General features: G+C 44.2%; 1 protein-coding gene across 1 annotated transcript; it reads right to left on the reverse strand.

Annotated features, from left to right (window-relative positions):
* Positions 1–5717: 5717 nt before the first annotated feature.
* On the reverse strand, positions 5718–15702 carry Pfdn2 (prefoldin 2). Its single transcript, XM_084606587.1, has 3 exons — positions 15519–15702; positions 10596–10719; positions 5718–6140 (listed from the first exon to the last, which is right to left on the reverse strand). The coding sequence occupies exons 1-3, from the start codon at positions 15674–15676 to the stop codon at positions 5949–5951; spliced, it is 474 nt and encodes a 157-aa protein (XP_084462713.1). The 5' UTR covers positions 15677–15702; the 3' UTR covers positions 5718–5948.
* Positions 15703–21150: the final 5448 nt, after the last annotated feature.

Below are 21150 nucleotides of genomic sequence, written 5' to 3' on the forward strand. Positions count from 1 at the left end.
GTGTGAGTAAGCCTCTCCTCATGGCGCCGATCTGAGGCCAAGTGTCTTAACCATTCAGCTATCGCGGTGGGTGCTTCAGTTCGTTACAACCAGGAGGTTTCAGTATGCTTAAACATCAGCCTTTTTTATAAAACAGGCTGGTTTCTATCGCCGCGGGCTCATGCTAATGTATCTATAGCACTAGACCACGGCCCGTCGGTGGGTCATCAAGAGGCTGAGGCTAATACATGTAACTGGGAAAGTGCCGCATACGTTTTCTCTTCCCCGTCGTGCCTCTGATTCACTCCCCCGCGCTTACAACTCACGAGCAGCCATGAATGTTGCCGCTGCTTTCCGGGCACCGGTCCGGTACTGTAGTTAGAAGACGACTTATATGGCGTGACTGCAGCACAGCGTGCCTTGTCATGCTTAGCGTTTGAAATAAATAAATAAATCAACAAATAAATAAAGTGTGGTAAAGGATTGTGAATCGAGAAGTATGGTGCAGCAGTCCAGAAAGACCTATCTTGCCATTCCGAACGGCAGGAGCGACGGCAAGCGAAGAGGTATGCTACAAAGGATAAATCGGAACAAGATTGCAACCACGTGCAACAGACGACTAGCTCTGCAAAGTGTTTGGTTAGAGCTTGTGCTACTTGACGCTCTGCATGTGAAGAACGTATGCATGCGCGAGGTCGTAGAAATTGAGCTGCGTGGTGTGTTAATTGTGAACAATAAACGCAATACATGGCTCGTTTGAAACCAAAACATTCCTCAGATGTGTGTCTGGTTGGTATGGGAAAGCACTAAGAAATAACGACAGGAATGTCAACCAAGTTCTTCCAGTGATATTGGAAGTTTCAGAACCTACTCAGCGTCATCATATATAGTGGCCTAACTGCGGTGTAGGTTTTGCTGGGTCAAATCGCTTCGAATAAGGTGTGACGCAGTTTTTCGTCGAGGGTACCTATGATCCAAGTATGGTTCATATGTCATAAATGATCAAATTCAGCTTGCTGAATATATTTACTCAAGCCCAAGAGTAACTGCGCCCCTGCGGTAGATAGGTTCAGTGTAGCCCTGAATATGGCTGGTCAAATAATTGCCTACAGTGAGTGGCAGCTTAAATTACGCGTAATGTGAACACACACACACGCACGCACACACACACACACACACTAGTGCCCGCTAGTGGCGTGTAAATGCCACACACAAACACATCACTTCATATCCGATGTGCATCGACGGTCACATCATTTCTTACTGTAAATCTCATCGTTTCTGAAGGATCCTGATACACACTCGTGAAAAAAAAAAAAAAAAAAAAAAAAGCTAACATCTATCGCTCGCCTAATCCGATTTCTGGGCGCAAAATCAAGGGGCTCGTCGCTTCAGGTAATGCTAGAGTTGCACAGAACATCATTTTTGGTATTCGTACGGTATAGTACACCCATACTTTCAAACACGTGCAAGAATGATTTGCGTGCCCTTCAAAGAGTCCAGGGTTAGGCACTTCGCAGATATATGGGTCTCTTTCGGAGCGCATGAACACTGGGAAGCATTGCCCTCGCCTAAGACCACCCGCGTTCGACGTACACTGCCTAGACTCCTTGCGAATGCACATACCTCATATATTCCCAGGATTCCACAGCATCACCCTCCGCCTGAGTCTCAGCAGAGACCACATTCTGCATTTGCAAAGGTCATAGCAACAACACAGTCGCACACCCAAAAGGTATGGACGACTGTTGCGTTCACCCCGCTCACCCCGGCACCCTATTAACCCCAGCAGCGAAACATCCTTCTCCACAGTGTTGCCTGCTGCTACCGTTTGAGCGTCTTGCTATTCCGAGGGTAGCGAAGAAATAAAGCCGGTAGTCTTTTTCGTGCTGAACTACGCTGAGAGAGTCCAGTCATTACGTATTGCTACAGATACTCATCAGCACTTTTAAATGATGCTGGTGGATACTTAAGGGAAACGAAAAGGAATTGAAAGCAACCTTGCACTTCGTCGCTTAAGTTTAGCATAGCAAATTTAAGAGACTAAAAGCTTTCGATTGACTCCACGTCTGCCGTCATGGCAACAGACTTTCAAGGGTTTGTTCTTTTTTTTTTTTCCTTTTCTTAAAGGATGCTCGTTTTGTGTATGAGGCGCGAAACCTTGGCAAAGGAGCAACGTATGAATTAAAAACGCGCCAAGATCGTTAAAGTGGCAACAACTCTTGCAAACATATTGTGAAATAACCGTGTGGAATGTCCACAATGCTCCTCACGTCTTTATTCATCCATGACATATGATTGTTCCTCCTGCTGGCTTCTACAGCCTACGTGCACGCGCACAAAGTTACGTAGTCATCAAGAGTAATAAAATGCATTTATGCGCTTGCTCTATATACTTTAGGGCCATTTGTTTAACCTACGCCAGCTACACCAGTGTAGGAAATCTTCTATACTTATAATGGATTTTCGCTGCACTGATGTAGCTTAAAAAATGGATCTTTTTTTATTGATTTTTTCAGGTATCCTTTAGATTGCAACAAAGAAAATTAAGGAATCACTCCTGAGCTGAATGAAATACAGTTAAAACTAGATTTAACGAGGCGGTTGGAAGCCAAGAATTATTTCGTTCAATCGGGAACTTCGTTATATCGAGAGGCATTTCTCGGTCACTTAATTCGATTGTACGGTGAAGCGGCAACATTTTGGCAAAATGTAATTGCGCCAAAAATGAAACTTGTTCGCGGTAACAATCGACACCTTTAGCGCCTACGATAAGAAACAGCAAAAATTGTTACCGCAATTAGAACAGTCCAAGCGGACTACAAATTTATCTCCAAGGATAGAAGTCAACGACCTTTGCTTGCGTGCGTTTTGTAAGCAACGGCCGCATGGACTGCTCTTAAGCGCGGCCAGCACGTCCTTCGTCCCCTCGTGTGTTTCAACAAACTGCCGGAGCAGACAAAGGCAATAAATTAACCACCGTTTCACAGGCTATGTGGTGAATTCAATTCGAAACTAGAAATCTCATTTTGCACGAAGCAGTTCGGTAAAAGCGGGTCGAAGGTGCTCCGAGATATTACCGTACAGGCTCGCAATCAGTACATTTTTGGGCACTCTGCAAACCAGACCAAAAAATGAACATTTTTTCCAACTTCATTTTTCTAAGAAAGGTTCATTGAGAAGGATTCCGAATGATCATGAAATTGGTTTCGTTATTTCGAAATATTCAAAGCAATGGGTCTTATGGGCATTCAAGGGGGAACGGGATATGTTCGGTAAATCGAGTGTTAAGAAATCCGAAAGAACCTGAACAGTCTAATAAGTCCTGGAGAGGTACTGTGGAATAATGTAAGATACTGTTATAAACGTATTGTTGGGTATTGGTTTGGTTTGTGAGGTTTAACGTCCCAAAGTGACTCAGGCTATGAGAGACGCCGTAGTGGAGGGCTCCGGAGATTTCGGCCCCCTGGTGTTTTTTAACGTACATTGACATCGCACAGCACACGGGCGCCTTGCTTTTCGCCTCCATCGAAAAGCGGCCACCGAGGCCGGGATTCGATCCCGCATCCTTGGGAACAGTAGTCGAGCGCCGTAACCACTGCGCCAGCGCGGCGGGTTTGTTGGGTATTGTCTAACCTTGCAATCAGCATCAAATTCTTGCTTTTAAAGTTAGCACTGCGCAGTTAGTTCACTACCGCAGAAAACCATTGAACGTTTGATAATTATTGTGATGCAAATTTGGATTATTGTTATATTAAATCAGTGACAAACCCAGTCTAATTTCCAGGAAGTTATTCCAGTGCTCACACTGAGAATTTAGGAGCGTCCTTAAAAGCAATGGGGTGGCCCGAGGAGCGACAGGCGCATATATTAATAGCTATGGTGCAATTCTTTGATAAAACCTTCCATTATGAGCTTGTGCGGAAAGTTGTGGGTATGGGTAGCGTTTGAATGGCATGCAGTCACGGCGATAGAAAAAAAAAAAAAAAAAGCTTTTTCCTGTGCCGTATATTGCTAGAACTGAACAAGGGCATGCTAAGTATTTCCTTGATGAATCTTGTCCAAAGTGGCGACATTTTATTGAGCGCTCAAGCATATGCCCCTAAATTTTAAAGAAATATGACCAATCAGCGCGACCTTGAGTTTTAAGCAGAAGCTGCTAACTTCTCGGTCGCGGGCGCGGCGGCTGCGCTCGAAAAAGACGACCGGGGCAGCGCGGCACACACTTTCCCAGTACCAGTGCCAATTAAGTCGCGACAAGTAAAAAAACTTAGTTACGTTGAACTCGTTGAATTGCGATAGCAACTGCGGAAGCATCTTTTTATTTATTTATTACAAATACCTACAGCGCCCTTGGGCATTATCGTAGGGTGGTTAGTTGCGAACATAAAGCAAATAGAAAAGCTGGAGCGAAAGTATACAATCAGTTCTACATTATTCCCCTATCACGCCCTATCAGTGCAGGGTGCTACATTATTGGGGACACTTAAGCTCATCCTTTTAAGAGTATGACGCGAGAGCGTATAAGCTACCAGCCCACATATATAAAATGAGAACGGTTCAATGCTGCTGAACCGAGTGTGGAGCGAAAGCATTAGCTGCCGGTGACCGAGCGTCCTTCTTCTTTCCTTCTCCTCTTCTTCTTCGCGACTGTTCAATGTCAACCGTGGTGACCGACCGTGAGCTACGCGACGGCTCGAAATCTGGCGCAGTAATTTGTCAGCATCGAGGGGTGGCGCGATCGGCGCTCACGGCTCTGCTTTTCCGGCGGCAACGCTGTGTCGGCGCCGCCGAACCAAAACTGAGTTTCACGAGACAGTGCATGCACGGATGCGTCTGCAAGTGCCTTACTCCGCTGTAGTTTGAAGGCGTAAAACTATTTGTTTTCTGACAACACCTGATACGCGCCTTTAGAGTAGGCACGTTCAAAACCGGAGATTAGACGCCCTCAAGTGAGCCTGTTCCACTATTTCGTTGCATGCATATATAAGGCCTGCTTTTCATGGCGAGAATGACTGGATTTTGTTATGTTGGCTTTCAGCGAAAATGCGCTCGCCGGCGGCAAAGCGAAAGTTCATCCATCCCGCGAGTGCCGGAGCCGCAGCATCGCCCGACAAAACGATCCATGCGGGCCACGCTTTACGGTTAGAAAAATATATACTTGCGACGCAACTGTTCACAGCCTTCCTTCGATTTTGTGGTTATTTTGGTTTCCACATGATCTCAAATTGAATATTTCGTTTTTCTTTTTACACATTCTCCACAAGGGAAAAATTTGAAGAAGCAGATTGGGCGGTGCTCGTCCCAAGCAACGTTCACCAGCCCCCACAAGGCACGGGACGGTAGCGCCATCTATCAGTGCAAGCATTAATCAGTGAGAAAACTTCGCCGATTTACGTTGATGTCGCACAATCTCGGAGTCCACACGTAAACGACAGTGCATTGTGGCCTGTTTTACTATGCATCATAAAGCCTCAAAGTAACCACCTGTTGACATCCAGCCACAGGATGATGCACCTCCAGAGAAATGCATTCATCACCAAATTATTCATGAAAAAATAGAACAGTATTTACTAAGCGCTACTTTTTCAGCAGTTTATCAATATTCGTTGTATATGTGCAAGCTTCACATCACCCGCCAAGGCAGGTGATAAAATTGGCAGTCGAGCTGGCGTAGCTCAGCGCCAAGGATGAGAGTCATCAATCCGGAGTCAAAGTCAAGTGAGCAAACTCGGAAGTGCATTCATATAAATAGGATTTTATTGTCTTCATAATATAAAAAAAAATGCATGCCAATAAGCAAGAACTCAAAATTCCTTTTAGGAACACTTTGTCACAGTGTGAACTTCACTGTTGAAATGACATGCGTTGTTTTATGGACTGAAGCAGCTCTGGTAGTCAAAGTGGAAGCATGAAGCTGCGGTGTGTTTGACAGGAGGCAAAAAAAAAATACAAAAAAGATGATACTGTCAGACTAACACTCCTGTGGCAGGCTGTGCTGCTGCTGACTTCTCACCCTCACCACTAGTGCCTGCTGCAGCAGGTTGTGGCTTAGGTGGTCCAGAAACCCTAATCTGGATGTTGTGCTTCTCACGGTACTCATTCAACTCCTGGCCCTTCTGTACAATCTTGTCGTTTATCAAATCCACTGATTTTGAGAGCTGCAAAAAAAATATACAAAGCAATGGCGTTAGTTATTAACTGCAGTTGGATATTGCACACATTTTGCATCCTAGCTTGAAATGGCGACAAAAAAATATGAAACTGTAACAAACTCAGAATGAAACCGGAGCTTACTACATTCCTTTCTGGCATGTTGCAATTGATAGAAGGTAACAGGCAGCCAACAAATGCCTTTAAACGCAGCAAAGCAAATGCAAGTAGCTGTTGTTGCCTGAGCAGCTCCTAAATAAAGGCTCACGCTAAAAATAATATCCTATCTATAAAACATGCAGTACTGCTTTGCCAGCGCTATGCAATGCAGTCAAACCTCCTTGTGAGAAAGGAGTAAGGTTACAGAAAGAAAAGTACAAGAAGGAACACTTGCAAGACTGTTAGTTAATTTAGTCAAAAGCCTTAAAGCTCCTAAGCAGTTTTCCATCCTACAGCTGCATCACTTTATGCATCTCACAAAGTCCAAACATTTCGTGGGAGACAATTGTCAATGTGAAAAATGCAAGGCTGGCAAAAATGCACTGCTGAGATTCTGACACCATTCCTGACAGGAGGTACTGTGGCCAAGGCTGCATCACATGCACTATAGTGGGGCAATGATTTCAGCTGTCTGCAGTCAGCATCAGCAGTCAGGCCAAGATATGACCATCTACAGCAGCATCAAAACTGATGTCGCATGGCCTCCAGAAGCTTCAGTGGTAAGCATTATGTGCTGCTTCCTCTTAAGCACCAACAGTGAGTTAAGTTGTAATGTGAGCTTTACAGCGACAGTAAAGCGGATAATTGGGCTAGTTTGTACGCCATTAATTATGAGGCAGCGCTTGTCCCCCCTTCCTGTCTCTCTGTTTCCTGGTACGCTGCCTCATACTCAATTTACAGCGACGGCTGATAAGTGCCACTTCCATAGGCTTCGCGTCACTGCAGCAGTAGTAATGCGTAACAGGAAGGTGGTTGCCACAGGAACCGACCGGAAGACTGCTATCACGGAAGGAGTAGAAGGGCTACTAGGCAAAGAGGAAGGTACGCTATGAGATAGGACAAATACACAGGCAGATGGTAGTTCTAGAGATAGACGTTATTGTACAGCAACAGCTGTTCCATTAACTACATTTGGTGCCACTGTGGTAGTAGTGAAAAACTAAAAGGAGTGCCCAATAACCATACATGGCAAAATTACTATTGAAAAAGAATTAAATTACATTACTCATTACTGCTCTCAAAAAGTAATGAGATTACTATACAATCACTTCCACTGAGTAATTCAAATACTTTTAAATTACTTTCTAGTTTTCATCCATGCAAGAACTAAGTAAAAATAGTAAACAAAACGACAACTTGTTCGCCACGCGAAGCACACACATTCTTTAGTCTTCCCGCCAAATTCCGTCCCAGGGAACTATTCCTTCCCTCATTCCTACAGCATTTGTCATGACAAAGACAACTGCAAAAAAAAAAAAAAAAACATAAGCATGGTCGAACGGTCGGAACTGTCCCCACCGTTTGAAGGGCCCGAAGAAGCTAGGCTATCTATTGCTTCCGCAGTCTCAAGAAACGACGTTGGCACCTTGTGTTCAGTAATGCTCAAGCCACGGTGGCTCACGCCATGGACCCTTCCACCTTTCTCCACCAGCCCAAGCCCTCCCTCGCTCCGTGGTGACGAGTGTAGCCAGGCACCACTGTGCCCTAGCCGACGCAACAGGGAATGCCACTGCGCCGCGCTCACAACTAGTTTTCAACTCCGGCCTCCTTGCACAATCTCTCGCTTCGGCATTCCCTTGACGCCTTGTATCCTGCTGCTTGGAGAATGGTTGCCATGGGATAGCCACACTAAGCGACCCTGCTACACACGATGTCTCAGACGCAGTGTTCTGCTCAATCCTGTCTCCTTTTGCCAATCCGTTACGCTGGCTTCGGCTTGCCGCACGTTGTTCCTGCTTTTGCGGCACTCTACTTTGTTGTCTATTGAAAGAGTAGTTGCGCACTTTAGTAAAAGTAATTTTGAAAGGAATTAATTACTTTTGCTGCGAAATTACTACCAAAAATTCATTGCATTACAAATTACCAAAAAGTAATTAAATTACAGTAATTTAATTACTTATTTCAATTACTGCCATGTCTGCCAATAACTACACATACACACATGTCATTATCAAATTCTTTGCTACAATATACAGTGAAATGAAAATACCTTCCCAACTGTTACTGAATCTCGAGTTATACAGCGGTAACTATTATGTAGATATTTTTTTCTGTCTTCAAAAGAGCAACCTAGGTCAGTTTATGACAGGGAAAGATGACCATGGCAAGAGTAGCATGCATAGAAGAGACAAGCAGATCTGAGTTTAAATGAGCATCAACATAAATGCAGAAGTTGCACACAAAAGCTAAGGTCACCAGTTTGTCTCTGAGGAAACAACTCAACACGGCTCCATATGCCTTCATTTTTTAACATAACAGGGTGTCCGGCGAACCACTATTTTCAAAATCCCCGACTTTTCCAGGTTTTCTGTGATTATTTCAGGTTAAATTTTCTGACAATGAAGAGGCTCAAAAATGTAGCTGCTGATGATAATGAGCATAAACAAATAATTACCAACAAAAAGCTATTCATTATTCATATTCTGTAGTTTACAATAGTGAAAGGCTGTTATTAGTGTTATTGGCGGGTAAAAATGACGCAAGTTTATTCAAAATTAAAAGCACAACTGATGTAAGCCTCAGCAGAGCTCTTTGATACTACCAGTTGCGAAATTTGCTATACCCCATGTATCAAAAAATGGAAGTTTTGATTGGTCAAAATTCGGATGTATATAAATGACTCGATGCGAGGCACCACAGGTCACAGCCGGTCTTGAGGGAGAGCGCGCTTCTCTTAGCGTGCTCTTAGCCAAAATTCTAAACGATAACAGCCGTAGAGTTATTTATGGGGAGACGCGAATCTTAGAACAGTCAAAAATGGTCAAAAATCAATTTTGAGAAAAACTCATTTTCAAACGTTTATCCTTTCGAGCACCTGCACTCAAATTATTAGCGCTGAATTCGATTAAGAAATGCGATAAAATCAGCTTTCAAAATGTTCTGGCAGCTACTGGCAGCCCACGGTCACCTTTCACATGCAGAGCGAGGTCAACTTAGCAGCCTTGAGAACCCGGTGACCGTACTAATGCCGTAAAACCACTTCACAAAGTAACATCGAGGCTATTTCCAAGTGGCATTTGGGCTGGCTTGCTCGTTTTCAATGTGACACTGCTCTTATGCGAGGAAGCTAAAATGGTGCAACAGAAGTGGCACTGTAAAGAAGCCTTTCTGACTGAAGGCCTGCAACGGATCTTGCGGTGCCCGCTTCGCTGCTGAAGGAGACAAAATTAACTATACTCTATTTTAACCAATGATATTGTGTTTATATTGTGCCAGCAAAAAAACTAACTAGGCCTCCTATGATAAGGGGTGGCTTTTTCCAAAGTACCGTCTGCAGCAGGTTGATGTGAACTCTCGAGCCCAACACCCTTTGCGCTCGCACCCATGCCCATGGAGTGGCACAAGGAAATTACATTATCAAGGCACTTTAGTGAAAAGCGCCAGTTTTTTGTGCACAGATTCCAGGGACTAGAGTGCATCACCGTTCACTTCAACACAGTGATCATGGGATTCTTTAGGTCTTAACTTGATCAGTTTGAATCGTGGTAGAAAAATGCTCATAAAATACTTTTTAATGTCAACATTGCCAGAAAGAGCCAATCGACTCTCACTAATAAAAATTGGACTGAGTAGTTCTCAGTGTCTTTTAGAGTACTTAAAATATATGTGGCATATGACAGGCTGATTCGCACAAATGAAATCGCACTGCCATCCATGGATAACCCAAGCTAACCAAGGAGTGGCCCATTCAAATAAGCAGCAAGGTAGCAGCATCTGCTCTTATTACACAGAAAGACGTCAGGATGAACTTGAATACAACTGTTAGTAGTCTGCTGTACGCTGAGGAACTTCCTTGTAGATTTTAATGCAAACTACGGACTTTAGGGCAGTGCTGTAGAGAACAATTATGTTCAAAATTTGTGCACTATTTTTCAAATGTCTGCCCAGCTCAGCTTGTTTAATATGTGGCACGCCTTTTAGAACCTTTCAATGCATCCTTGGCCCTTTTTAAATAATTTCCTGTGAAATGTAGAACAGTTTGTGGCATAATTGTGCTATTTGTATCATAAATAAAAACAATGAGCTTGCATTCAGCAGTGCAGTGTCAAACAGGCACATGAGAAGAATGCAGTAATGTGAAATGATCGGTTGCGGATTGAGGGCGTTGCCATGAGCGCAATCCAGCATTTAAGCAAAGAGAAGGAAACGTCGAAGCTGAAGAAAGTGCAAATTCAATAAAAGTTTTTTTATTATTATTTTTTTTTTTTTGCAACATCATCCAAGAATCAACAATGCTGACTTACATTTTCTCTGTTCCGCTCCACTGCAGGAAGAATGTCCTTCACGGTCCTTTCAACCAGCACGCCACCAACCATTCGGTAGCACCTCCGGTCAGCATCAACTTTCTGAAGTGCTTCAGCAACCAGGCTGTAAAAGAATGACAATGTGTGGAATAAAGCTCAGTTTCTCAGACTTTTTATTTTTTAAATTTCGTGCGCATTAAATGAACAACATGAAAACAGTTTCTTTTCCTAGACACCATGACAGCTTGCCTGAATGCCAGATGGTAACGGTCTGTAGTTGGGCTAGTTGGCAAAAAAGGCACAAAAAAGCAGAAAGAAACAGGACAAAAGAAAGCAATAACACGCACTAATGAGCAGCTAAACGTGGGTTTTGCAAACAATAAAATTTGAGAAGACCATGAAATTTGAAACAACAAGAGAAACACTTGAACGAAGTGCACGACAAGCTGCTACAAAAAAGAAAGGCTTAGAAGAGACTGGACAACCACATTCGCAATGATCGCCTTATGACCACGGCATCGTTGCTCGAGCCCCAGAGCACCTAGCCTGTATTAATTTTAATTTCTGAATGGCGCACGAGATCGAAGCAGCTTGACAGCAAGCTTCCCAGAATGACATTGATGTCACGGCAGGGAAGTATGATGCCTTGCATGAAAAAAAAAAAAAAAACTGAAAAAGAGCATAAGTTCTATTTACTACTGGTTTCAGATTATTGCATGAGAAATGCTTTTGAATGTTGCTATGTTTGCTAGAGCAAAGCAACAACCACTACAAAACAAACCAGCATGAGCTGTGCTCACTTCGTGGCCAGACGGAAGAAGACTGTTTAAACGAACAAGAAAAATTTTAACTGCCATTTTTTATTTTCATATTCATGCTTTTTCAACACTGTGAATTCCTTTCCCTGAAGTTGACATTGCAATATTTTTTTTTTATCATGTTAAGTAAATATTATTGACGTGTATAGAGGACCCTTTAAATGGCTATATTTTTGTACATGTTACACCAAGGTTGCTTAAATACTGCATTTATAATTGTTCCGTTTCAAAGGCCCTTCAGAATAGCGAGTTTTTTTTCCCGGTTGAGAAGGTGTCAAGTGGCCAGACATAGCAACAAATGTCTAGATGCACTTCTAGTGCCCTCTTTGGGGAGGCGAGCAAAGCGGGTATTCTGCTCAGCGTTATGAAAACTATTGCTTAGAATCAAGCGTTCAAATAAGGAATGCAAGCAGATACTGAGGTGGCCAATTTATAAAACATGTGCTGCTGCTCCATAGGAATGGCAACAGATCCGGCAGAGAAGACAGCCCCAGAAACCCTTAGCAGTGGCACTATCACCTGGTCACGCTAAGTGGCCGTTGTGTCGCCACAATCAAGCTACGCTATCTGGGTCCCTCGCTTCCTTCCACTGCAATGTGAACCATGAATGATACTGTAGTGGAAGATACTGGATTAGTTTCGCCCATGAGAGGTTCCCTACCATGTGTCAACATCGCACAGCACACATCCATGTTTGTATTTTGTCTTCATAAAAATGTGACCAGTGCAGCAGGAATTCAATCCTGTCCTTGGAATGAGAAGCAGAACACCGAAGCCACCACGGTGGGTGAAACCTTAAACAACTTCATTGCATTTTTGTATATAACCTCTTTGAGGATACAAAAAAAAATGTTTATCAGAAATACACATTCCAACTCCTCACTGAAAGCTCCTGTTCCTCAAAAGTGTGAATTAACATTTTTCACCTATTCAACAAGCTCAAAAGAGGACTGATGTAAGGACTTAGCAAAAGTTTGCATCTGCCTCTCAGTGATCGCATAAGCGAAATACCAGAATAGTCCGCTGCTATTCTCACACAAGTTGCCTTGTTTTTCTTGCCCACTGTTAGCGAATGCAATGCAGGAGTGGAAGAAGACTGAAGCATTTCGGAGCAGCTCAGTGAGTAGTGATAAAAAACCATTTTGCAGCAATAAAATTAAAGTTTTTTAGAATTCGAATTACGTTTTGGTAGACGTTTTTAAGGTAAAATTCTTTTAATAAAGGCAATTTTCTGTTCCTGAGCAACAAAAATATCCTATTTGATTTCTTTTTATTGAATGTTCAATGCTTTGCTGACTGTGTGCACATCTCTGGCAAGACAAGGCAAATACTCAAAATATGTACAGATTCTATAACCCAGCTCACCTAAGCAACAATTCGGAACAGACCAGGAGAAAACAGAATGCTGGCTCTGACTCGAAAAATTCAAATGTTGAGTCTACCGCTTTGATGCCCTTAAGCACCACCAGTAGTTGGAGTTCACATAAATGAGCAGCCCATTTCCGCTACTTTCCTTGTGCATATCCTTTCTGATATTATGCGTGCGTTGATAAATTCCTGGCAGTAGCCAATAGTGCCTTCAATAGGATATACTGAAGGGTAGCCCTTTCCTCCCTTAGATTCATTAATTCACAACCTTCTGCAGTGGCTGCGCACATCATTGCTTGAGCTATGCTGGGGCTTCTTTAATTTCAAAATGCTGGCAACAGGCCCTGGTATGGCTGTCCAACACCCTTGATAACATTTCTTGATGACATCGATAGGACATATGTGCAACTTGCAGCATGCCACCATTGTGCTGTGCTTCTCATGGTCGCTTAATCAAATTGCATTGGATCATATTTTTGTAGGCCATAGAAAAGCCCAATGTGCAGTGAAAACCCACGTTCTGCTAAATTCGATGGCAGAACATCGAGGCAACTGGTTCGGAGCTGTTTTAGAGCGATATTGGAATGGAGCAGCACTTCCACACCTGCAAATGGTTTACTTTTTACCAGTTCTGAGTCTTGTGGGTCACAGTGTTCCCCTACATCTTAGAATTCCCACGTCAAGCTTCTTTTGCTTTGTATGCCAGTCAGCCCCAATGCAGATGAGCCAGCACAGCTGTTTACAGCTACATTTAGCCACTTCGTTCTAACAACGTGGCTACGAAACAGAAGGACCTGTGCAAGCTCCTAGTCCCAAGTGCTATAAGAGGTATTCGCGTGACGACATCCACAACGGGCGCTCGCGGCTGGTGCGGCATTCGTCATGTGCATGGTCCTGTGTGCAAGCGGACACTGCAACCACTCAGTATTCAATTCATTGCAATCCATGGGGTGTGACTTTCGTGTCTTGTCAAAATTTCTGCGTGCGCCAGCGAAAACTGCGCAAGTAAGTAGATACACCTGTGGACTGCGTGGAACAAGAAAAACAATGTTCCCGATAAAAGGTTCGACTTTGTGAACACATCAGCTCGTACGAATGTAGTAACTTGGTCGTGCTGTGCAGCGTACTACAAGACCACTGCTTTGTGTTGAATTCACCAACATCGGGGCTTGCTTTGTGATGTGCGGAGTTAGGTTTTGTGACTGATGAAGAAACTAAAGCGTACAAATCCATGACAGCATTTAAAGTTTTTGGCAAGCAGGCGAGGCAAAGAGCCACACGAGCGTGACGGTGCCAATGATCAGTGCGCTGTTTTTAGAGGTGAGTAAATTGCGGTGTCTGTTCCCTTATCTAGCGCAAACTAGCAAGTGATGTGTTATGACTGTATCAAGGGATATCGCTGTACATCGCGTTGTGCAATTGGGGCAATTAATAATGCGCTGTTTCTTCAATATGTGTCCTGCATCGGTGGCAGCTAACACTTAACGGATTTGAGGAGCTTCAAGTCGTGTTGCGTGCAATATGCAGCCGGCCACTTTTTCTGTTGAGCGGTTGCACAAATGAATGCCTAGTTGCAATACCGAACAGGCAGTGTTTTTATGTTTGTTGTGTCCCAGACCAGGAAAATACCGCTGCAGACTCCATTCACACAAACAGCTCTACAAAGAAAAGTGGATGTGGAAATATTTAACAACCTGATAAAACTTTGTGGATCAGTTCCAATATACGGTGGGCACCTGCCAGCGAACCTAATACTATGCGTGCCGACGCACGCTGATTGCACTGACTACCATTGACGTGGCAAACAAGGCGGGATGATGCTCGCGCTTTCTGGTATTACGGCCTCAGTGAATACCTCTTATACGGTCAGGCACCAACTGTTCAGAAGTGGAGGGCTCTGGATTAATTTTCAACCCCTAGGATTCTTTACCAAACGCCAAAACTTTAGTGGACTGCTGTGCTTACATGTCATAAACGCAAAAAATCCCCTTGTTGCCCCAGTCACCTACACCAAATAGTGGCGTTTTTGTAACCATGTACCAATTATTTGCATCTAAACCGCTGTCAAATGTAAACAACCAAAAGGGAAGACCAGAGGGAAGGCTGCAATCACTTGTTGCATAGCACCAGTAATGTGTTCAAAAGAAATCGCGATGGGGAAAGTAACCGCAGTAAGGCCTGGCAAGCTACTCTCTAACTGAAGCAGCAATGCTATGACCTGTGAAGTCAAACATCTGACTATGGTACTGTTTCCGCACCTAAATTTCCTGCATTTCTTTGCTTTTTTTCCGCACACTGCTTCAGACATATGAAAATGTAACTCCCATCAAATCAGTGACAGGGTAAATCCAAAATGACAGATAATAGACAATGCTGCAGAAAAGCAAACAAAACGTTAAAGCTTGGCATTTAGGCCGTGCGAAATTGAATGCCGCAAAACGAGTGAGTGGCCACAGATAAGTCTGACCGGCAAACATAACACCACCCACGTGACACTACGCGGCCATGTCCAGGTACACTGCACGCCCACGCGCATCGGGTTACAAAGTAACTTTTTGGCACCTTGCTGGCATCGATTGCGATTTGAATGCCACATAAATTCGATCACTCTTGTACTGACAAACGCCCGCAGATGGTAGAATAAAGCCAAATCGGAAGTGATTCGCACCACAGGGCGAATGAAATCATGTCACAAGCAAATGTCATGTGCTGAGCGGCGTAAAGGCAGTATACTTACTTGTGCTCGTTAAGCTCCATTTCTAGTTCAACAAGTTTTGCTGTTAGGGCACGCTGCTCTTGTCGTAATTGATTAAAACCATCAACAACACTCTGCTCCTGAGCTTGGCGTTTCATTTCGTCTTTCTTCGCAGTCTTCTTTTCTCCCTCGGCAGCCATGATTGCATTAGAGCTCGTGCAAGAAGTTTGATCCGTAGTTTCGCCACAAAACACACAAAATAAAGGTATTAATAATAAATTTAGTTTTTACATTATTAATTCTTATCTATTACAAAATAATAATTTCTACTCGTCGATGTTATAAAAAATGAAAAATTGTGCAGCGTACTACGAACCATAGTCGCACTTGTTTGTTGACATAACGCTAGATGTCGCCACATAAACAGTCTGAGCTGGTTTTGACAGGGATCGTGTAGTTCAGGCAGATACAGCGTATATCCTTCTATATTTTTCGAAACAAGCTATGGTAGCTATGGTTTGGGCAAGGTGCAGCGCCGACGCTGGCCTGGGCGTCGCCAGAAATTTTTCTGTGATGCACGCTACAGAGAGTGGGACAGTGATGCCAAAAATGCAGTCTGCACGCGGGACGACATGCTACGGTGACGTTCCGAGCTTCCCTCAAGAAATTCCTGGCTTCGAATGCTCTCTGCTCTTACTTTTTGTAGTGTGGAAGTACCATAAGCCAGCATACAGGCGTCAGATGATGTTGGTCGGCTCTATCCGTAGTTTAAGCTGATCAGACTGATGATACCGCGTGGAAGTAAAGTTTGAATTACCCGCGTCAGTGTGCGTGAACGGTGACGTCATTATTATGATCTGGCGGCCCATTCAGGAGCCAGACAAGCAACGACAAGCAAGATGCGTGCTTTCGTAGTAAACGGGGAGCATAGGTGAGCGGGGCCGATACAATTCAATTTAAAAGTGATTGTCCTTTAAAGTATGAAGGGAACCTCGTACCAAACCGTCCATTGATGCTCCAATGAATTTATGTTTCGATTAGGTTTCGATGAAACATACTGCCTGAATGCACATCCAACGGAAAATACAATCATCTGCTCATTAATTGAGCGTGACAAGCAGGCCTCTTGTGAACTGTCAACAGCTGCACCAGACGTAATTTGCCCTAGCTCTCTTTGTGCATCCGCTAAGACAGAGGAAATCACTCCGCAAAGAGAGAATGATTTTATGGCCTGTGGCACGGGGCTCAGCACCATGCTTAGCGAACGTTGTTCCGGTGGCGTCGGCGCACTGCTCCGTCTGCAGTCCGCAGTGTCCGCAGCTCCTACATGACGTGTTCTATCCGACACACAACGCGAGCAGACAACCACTCAGGCCCTGACCGGAAGTTACGAGCGTACACCGATTCACCCGACTGTAACCCTTGTTGTGGCGACTGCAGGAAGCACCTTGCGTCCCTCTCGTCTCGTCCGGGTGCAGGCTTGATTGGGAGGTCCTGAAATTTCCCCCCATCATAACTTCGGCTGGCGATTTTCCAGTCTCTGGGGGCGGCGTGGAGTGTTGTTATGAAGTCTTGCATAATACGGTTCCCTGTCTGTTTCCGAAATACACACTTCACTTCCCGTACCATACACTCTGCCCTTCCGTTGCTTGACGGGTGATACGGAGCTGCATACACATAGCGTAAAAATTAAATTTCCCTGCTTGCAAAAAAAAAAAAAAATATGTGCCATTATCAGACACGACCAAGTCGGGTAATCGATATGCCGCAAACATTTTCCACAACTTCTCGATTACCTTAGAAGATTGGAGAGACGGAATCACTTCGATTTCCACCCAGTTCGACAGGGCGTCTATCACCACTAGAAAATACACGCCATGGACCGGGCCTGCGAAAGATTCTACTCCATGGCCGTTCAGGTTTCGTCCAGAAATGCGTTGGCGTCTTTGGTTCACGCTGCCCGTTTTCCTGACATAGCATGCAGTGCCCGGCAAACTCGACGATCTTTCCGCCCATCTTCGTCCACCACACGTAGGATCAGCGATTGCTTATATGGCCGTCATTTCCGGATGGTTAGCGTGAAGGCTTAGAATTTGCTGCTACAATGTCTCAATAATTACTACTCGGCTCCCCCACAGTACACAGTCGCGATGTACTGACAATTCGTTTTTTTCTTACACAATACACCGAATACTTCAAAAGCTGATCTCGCGGCCAACCGTCAAGGATCCATTGCTTCACCCGTGACAGCTGGGCCTCACGCCGGGTGAATGCTACCACTATCTTTGCGCTCACTGGAGGGTACTGAATAGCTTCCAGCAGGAGTATGTTGCCCGGCCCCTCGGTCTCTTGTCAAGTTAGGGGCCCCGGTAACCTGCTAAGGCAGTCTGCGTTTCCATGGGCCTTGGTTCTTCTGTACTCGAGCACATAATCGTAGTCTGACAGCATTAGAGTCTACCGTAACATGCGGGGAGATATAATTTGCTTCTGTAGTTGAAAAATTTCTGCAGGAGTTTGTGATGCGTGAGAATAAGAAAATACCGCCTTTAAATGTATTGGTGAAAATGACGAAAACCAAGAATCACGGCAAGGACCTTACGGTCAATCTAAGCATAATTTCGCTCAGTCTTAGATAGTGTTCTGGATGCATAAGCCACAGGCTGCTCATTTCTTTTGCTGTCGCGGTGAGCCAAAACTGCTCACACCCACAGGTGACGCGTCGCATGACAGCAGTAACGGAGCATCTGTCTTAAAATGCAACAGCAACGAGTTAGATGTTACCAATTTCAAGCTCTCAGACGCTTCCATGTGCTCTGGACCCCGGTTCCATGCTACCTTGCTATCCAACAAACGATGCAGCTTTTCAACTGCCTCTGTCCTGCCCCTCAAGAACCGATTATAGAGATCGATCACACCCAAAAAGGATTGCAGTTCCTTTTTGTTCTTTGGTGCCGAAGTCTGGTAGATAGCTTTGACCTTGACCTTCGAGGGGCAGATGCCCTTAGCGTCTATCCTATGCCCCAGAAACTCGAGGTTCTCCCTGAAAAACTCACTTCCCGGCTTGAATTCTGAACCCCAACTTTAACAAGCGGCTGAGGACTTCGAACTAGCATTTGTTTATGTTCCTCAATAGACTCGTTGGCAATCAGGATGTCGTCTAGGTAGGTAGCTACTTGTGACATTCCGGCCAACACCGTGTCCATAGTTCTTTGAAAAACTCCGGGGGCCATGGACGCGCCGAATGGCATTCGATAGACCTTGTACTGCTTCTGTACTGTGTTGGTCGTGAGCAACACTGCCGTTGCGTCATCGACCAACAGCTGCCGATAGGCTTGCGTCACATCCATCTTTGAGAAAACACTTCCTAATCTAGCGAAAAGTTCCTTGCTTGTCAAAAGTGTGTGCAAATTACTTTGACGGCCTGGTTAACAGTGCTTCTATAATCCCCGCATATTCTGAGGGGCCGTTTTTTCTTCTCACCACAGCGATTGGCATTGACCAGTCAGAATATTGTGTGGGTTGCAGAATTCCCAGTTTTACCAAACAATTTACCACTGACGGGCTAAAACAAATCAGCAGAAAAAGCCCTTGGTGAACCCTTGTACGTCTTTTTAATATCTCTCAGTCTCCGAAGAAATGTTTCATAGAAGGCGAGCACTTCGCCGTGCATGTCCTGCAAGTCGTGATGTCTCAGGCACAAAGAAGATAAAATAAAACAAATCTTCTGTGCGTTAACTCAATTAGTTGCAGCCTAGTTGCTTCAAGCTAATCTGCCATGAGGTCCGGGATTCGTACAGTCCGTCGCGACCGCTTCGCCTAGCTTTCGCTATTTCAAAGCCTCAATGCAAAAATTAAATATCATACTGCTGCAACACAAAATAAATAAGTAAAAGAACACATTAAATGCCGTGTTGCAGCAAATGAATAAAAAATAAATGTACGGCTGCAGCAAGAACTTGGACGCGGTGAAAAACCAATTATTTCAACCAAGAGGTGCAGCTCCGGGCTTTCTCGGTCTAATGTCAGAATCTTATCATTCGGCTAATTGATCCACCAAACAAATAATTCGTGTTGGTGGGCGGCAGTCACTCCCTTCGCAGCTGTAGCGGTGCTTTTTATATCGCAATGAGAAGAGTATCGTGCACGTGCAAAAAGCTTCTGGAAAAAACACAAGTAAAAGCAAATCCAGATCATATATTGCCACCGCGTGGCAATATATACCACAGAGATGGATATTGTACAGGGCGCAGGACAGCGATGCATAGAGCTCTGCCACAGTTATATTACCGGAATGCATCTTACTGCACTGTTCGAAGCATAGGCACGTAGACAAAAAGTTTGCCCAGAGCTTGTTGAAAGCCCGAGATTGCACTTTACAAGGCAGGCTACAGCTTTCGTGAACATTGTTATTTGGTGCTCGCAATGTCAGTTGGCCACCAAAAAAACGAGGCTTAAAAATAAAGATGACTCACGTTGCAAGCAGAAAACGAATACTCGTCATCATCACCATCCTCCTCAGCCTGATTATACCCACTGCAGGGCGAAGGCCTCTCCCATATTTTTCCACTTAACCCGGCTCTGTGCTAGCTGCATCCACGTGACCCCCGGAACTTCTTAACCTCATCCGCCCACCTAACTTTCTGCCTCCCCCTGGTATACGCTTTCCTTCCCTTGGAATCCAGTTTGTTACCCTAAGCGACCATCGGTTATCCTCTCTTCGCACTACATGTCCTGCCCATGCCCATTTCTTCTTCTTAATTTCCACTAGAATACTCAGTAACTTGAGTTATTTCTCTGACCCACTCTGCACGCTTCCTATCTCTTAATGTTACCCTTACCATTTTTCGTTCCATAGCCCTCTGGGTTGTCCTCAACTTAAGTAGAACTCTCTTGGTTAGCCTCCACGTTTCAACCTCATTGGTGCATCGTACATTGAACTAGTTTTGTCAGTGGGTGGCATATTGGTATCAAACAGTTTGATATATAAATTATTTGGTAGTGATATTACAGATATTTGTAGTGCACACCTGCGCATGCACCGTGAGTGCGTGAAACTGTATCAAAAAGAAAGTACAGCTTTCATGGAAATCTTTTAATGTGAGACAGCTATGGAATATAGCAAGAAACTGCTACGTATTAATGCGAACGGTCTAAGCTTCCGATGCTTAGGAAGACGCGCTTTTTTTTTTTTTGTCCTGCACTCGCGCCGTATAGTTAAGATTGCCATATGAAACCAGTGGGCCGAGTTTTGGGCAATAATTGTAAGCAGGGGTATGCGAACATTGTAAATTTTCGAATAACGAACCAAAAAGAAACGTTTATGGTGAGCGTATGCTGCAGTTTACGGGTGTTAAAATCTGGAATTCTCTACCCTATGACATAAAGCTTGCCAAGAACTTTTCCACTGGAATAAAAGATCACTACCTTAAAATGAATGAAACACTTTGAATCTAAACTTGCATTTGCCTACTGTAACTTTACATCGTTCGCCTGGTATTGCCCATGTAACACCTATGTACCTGTATTTTATCTGATGCGCTATTTCTTTGCGACATGTGACATTATGTATTGTAATAGTGAGGTGACATTATGCATTCATCTTTCGTAGCTTTAATTCTTGTATATGTTCTACGCGCTTTTGTTTGATTTGTAAGGTTTTAGTTTATATTTTCTT

This window comes from Amblyomma maculatum, chromosome 6 (assembly GCF_055883805.1).
Source record: "Amblyomma maculatum isolate TAMU_Amacu chromosome 6, ASM5588380v1, whole genome shotgun sequence".
In the NCBI taxonomy this organism is placed as follows: Eukaryota; Metazoa; Arthropoda; class Arachnida; order Ixodida; family Ixodidae; genus Amblyomma; species Amblyomma maculatum.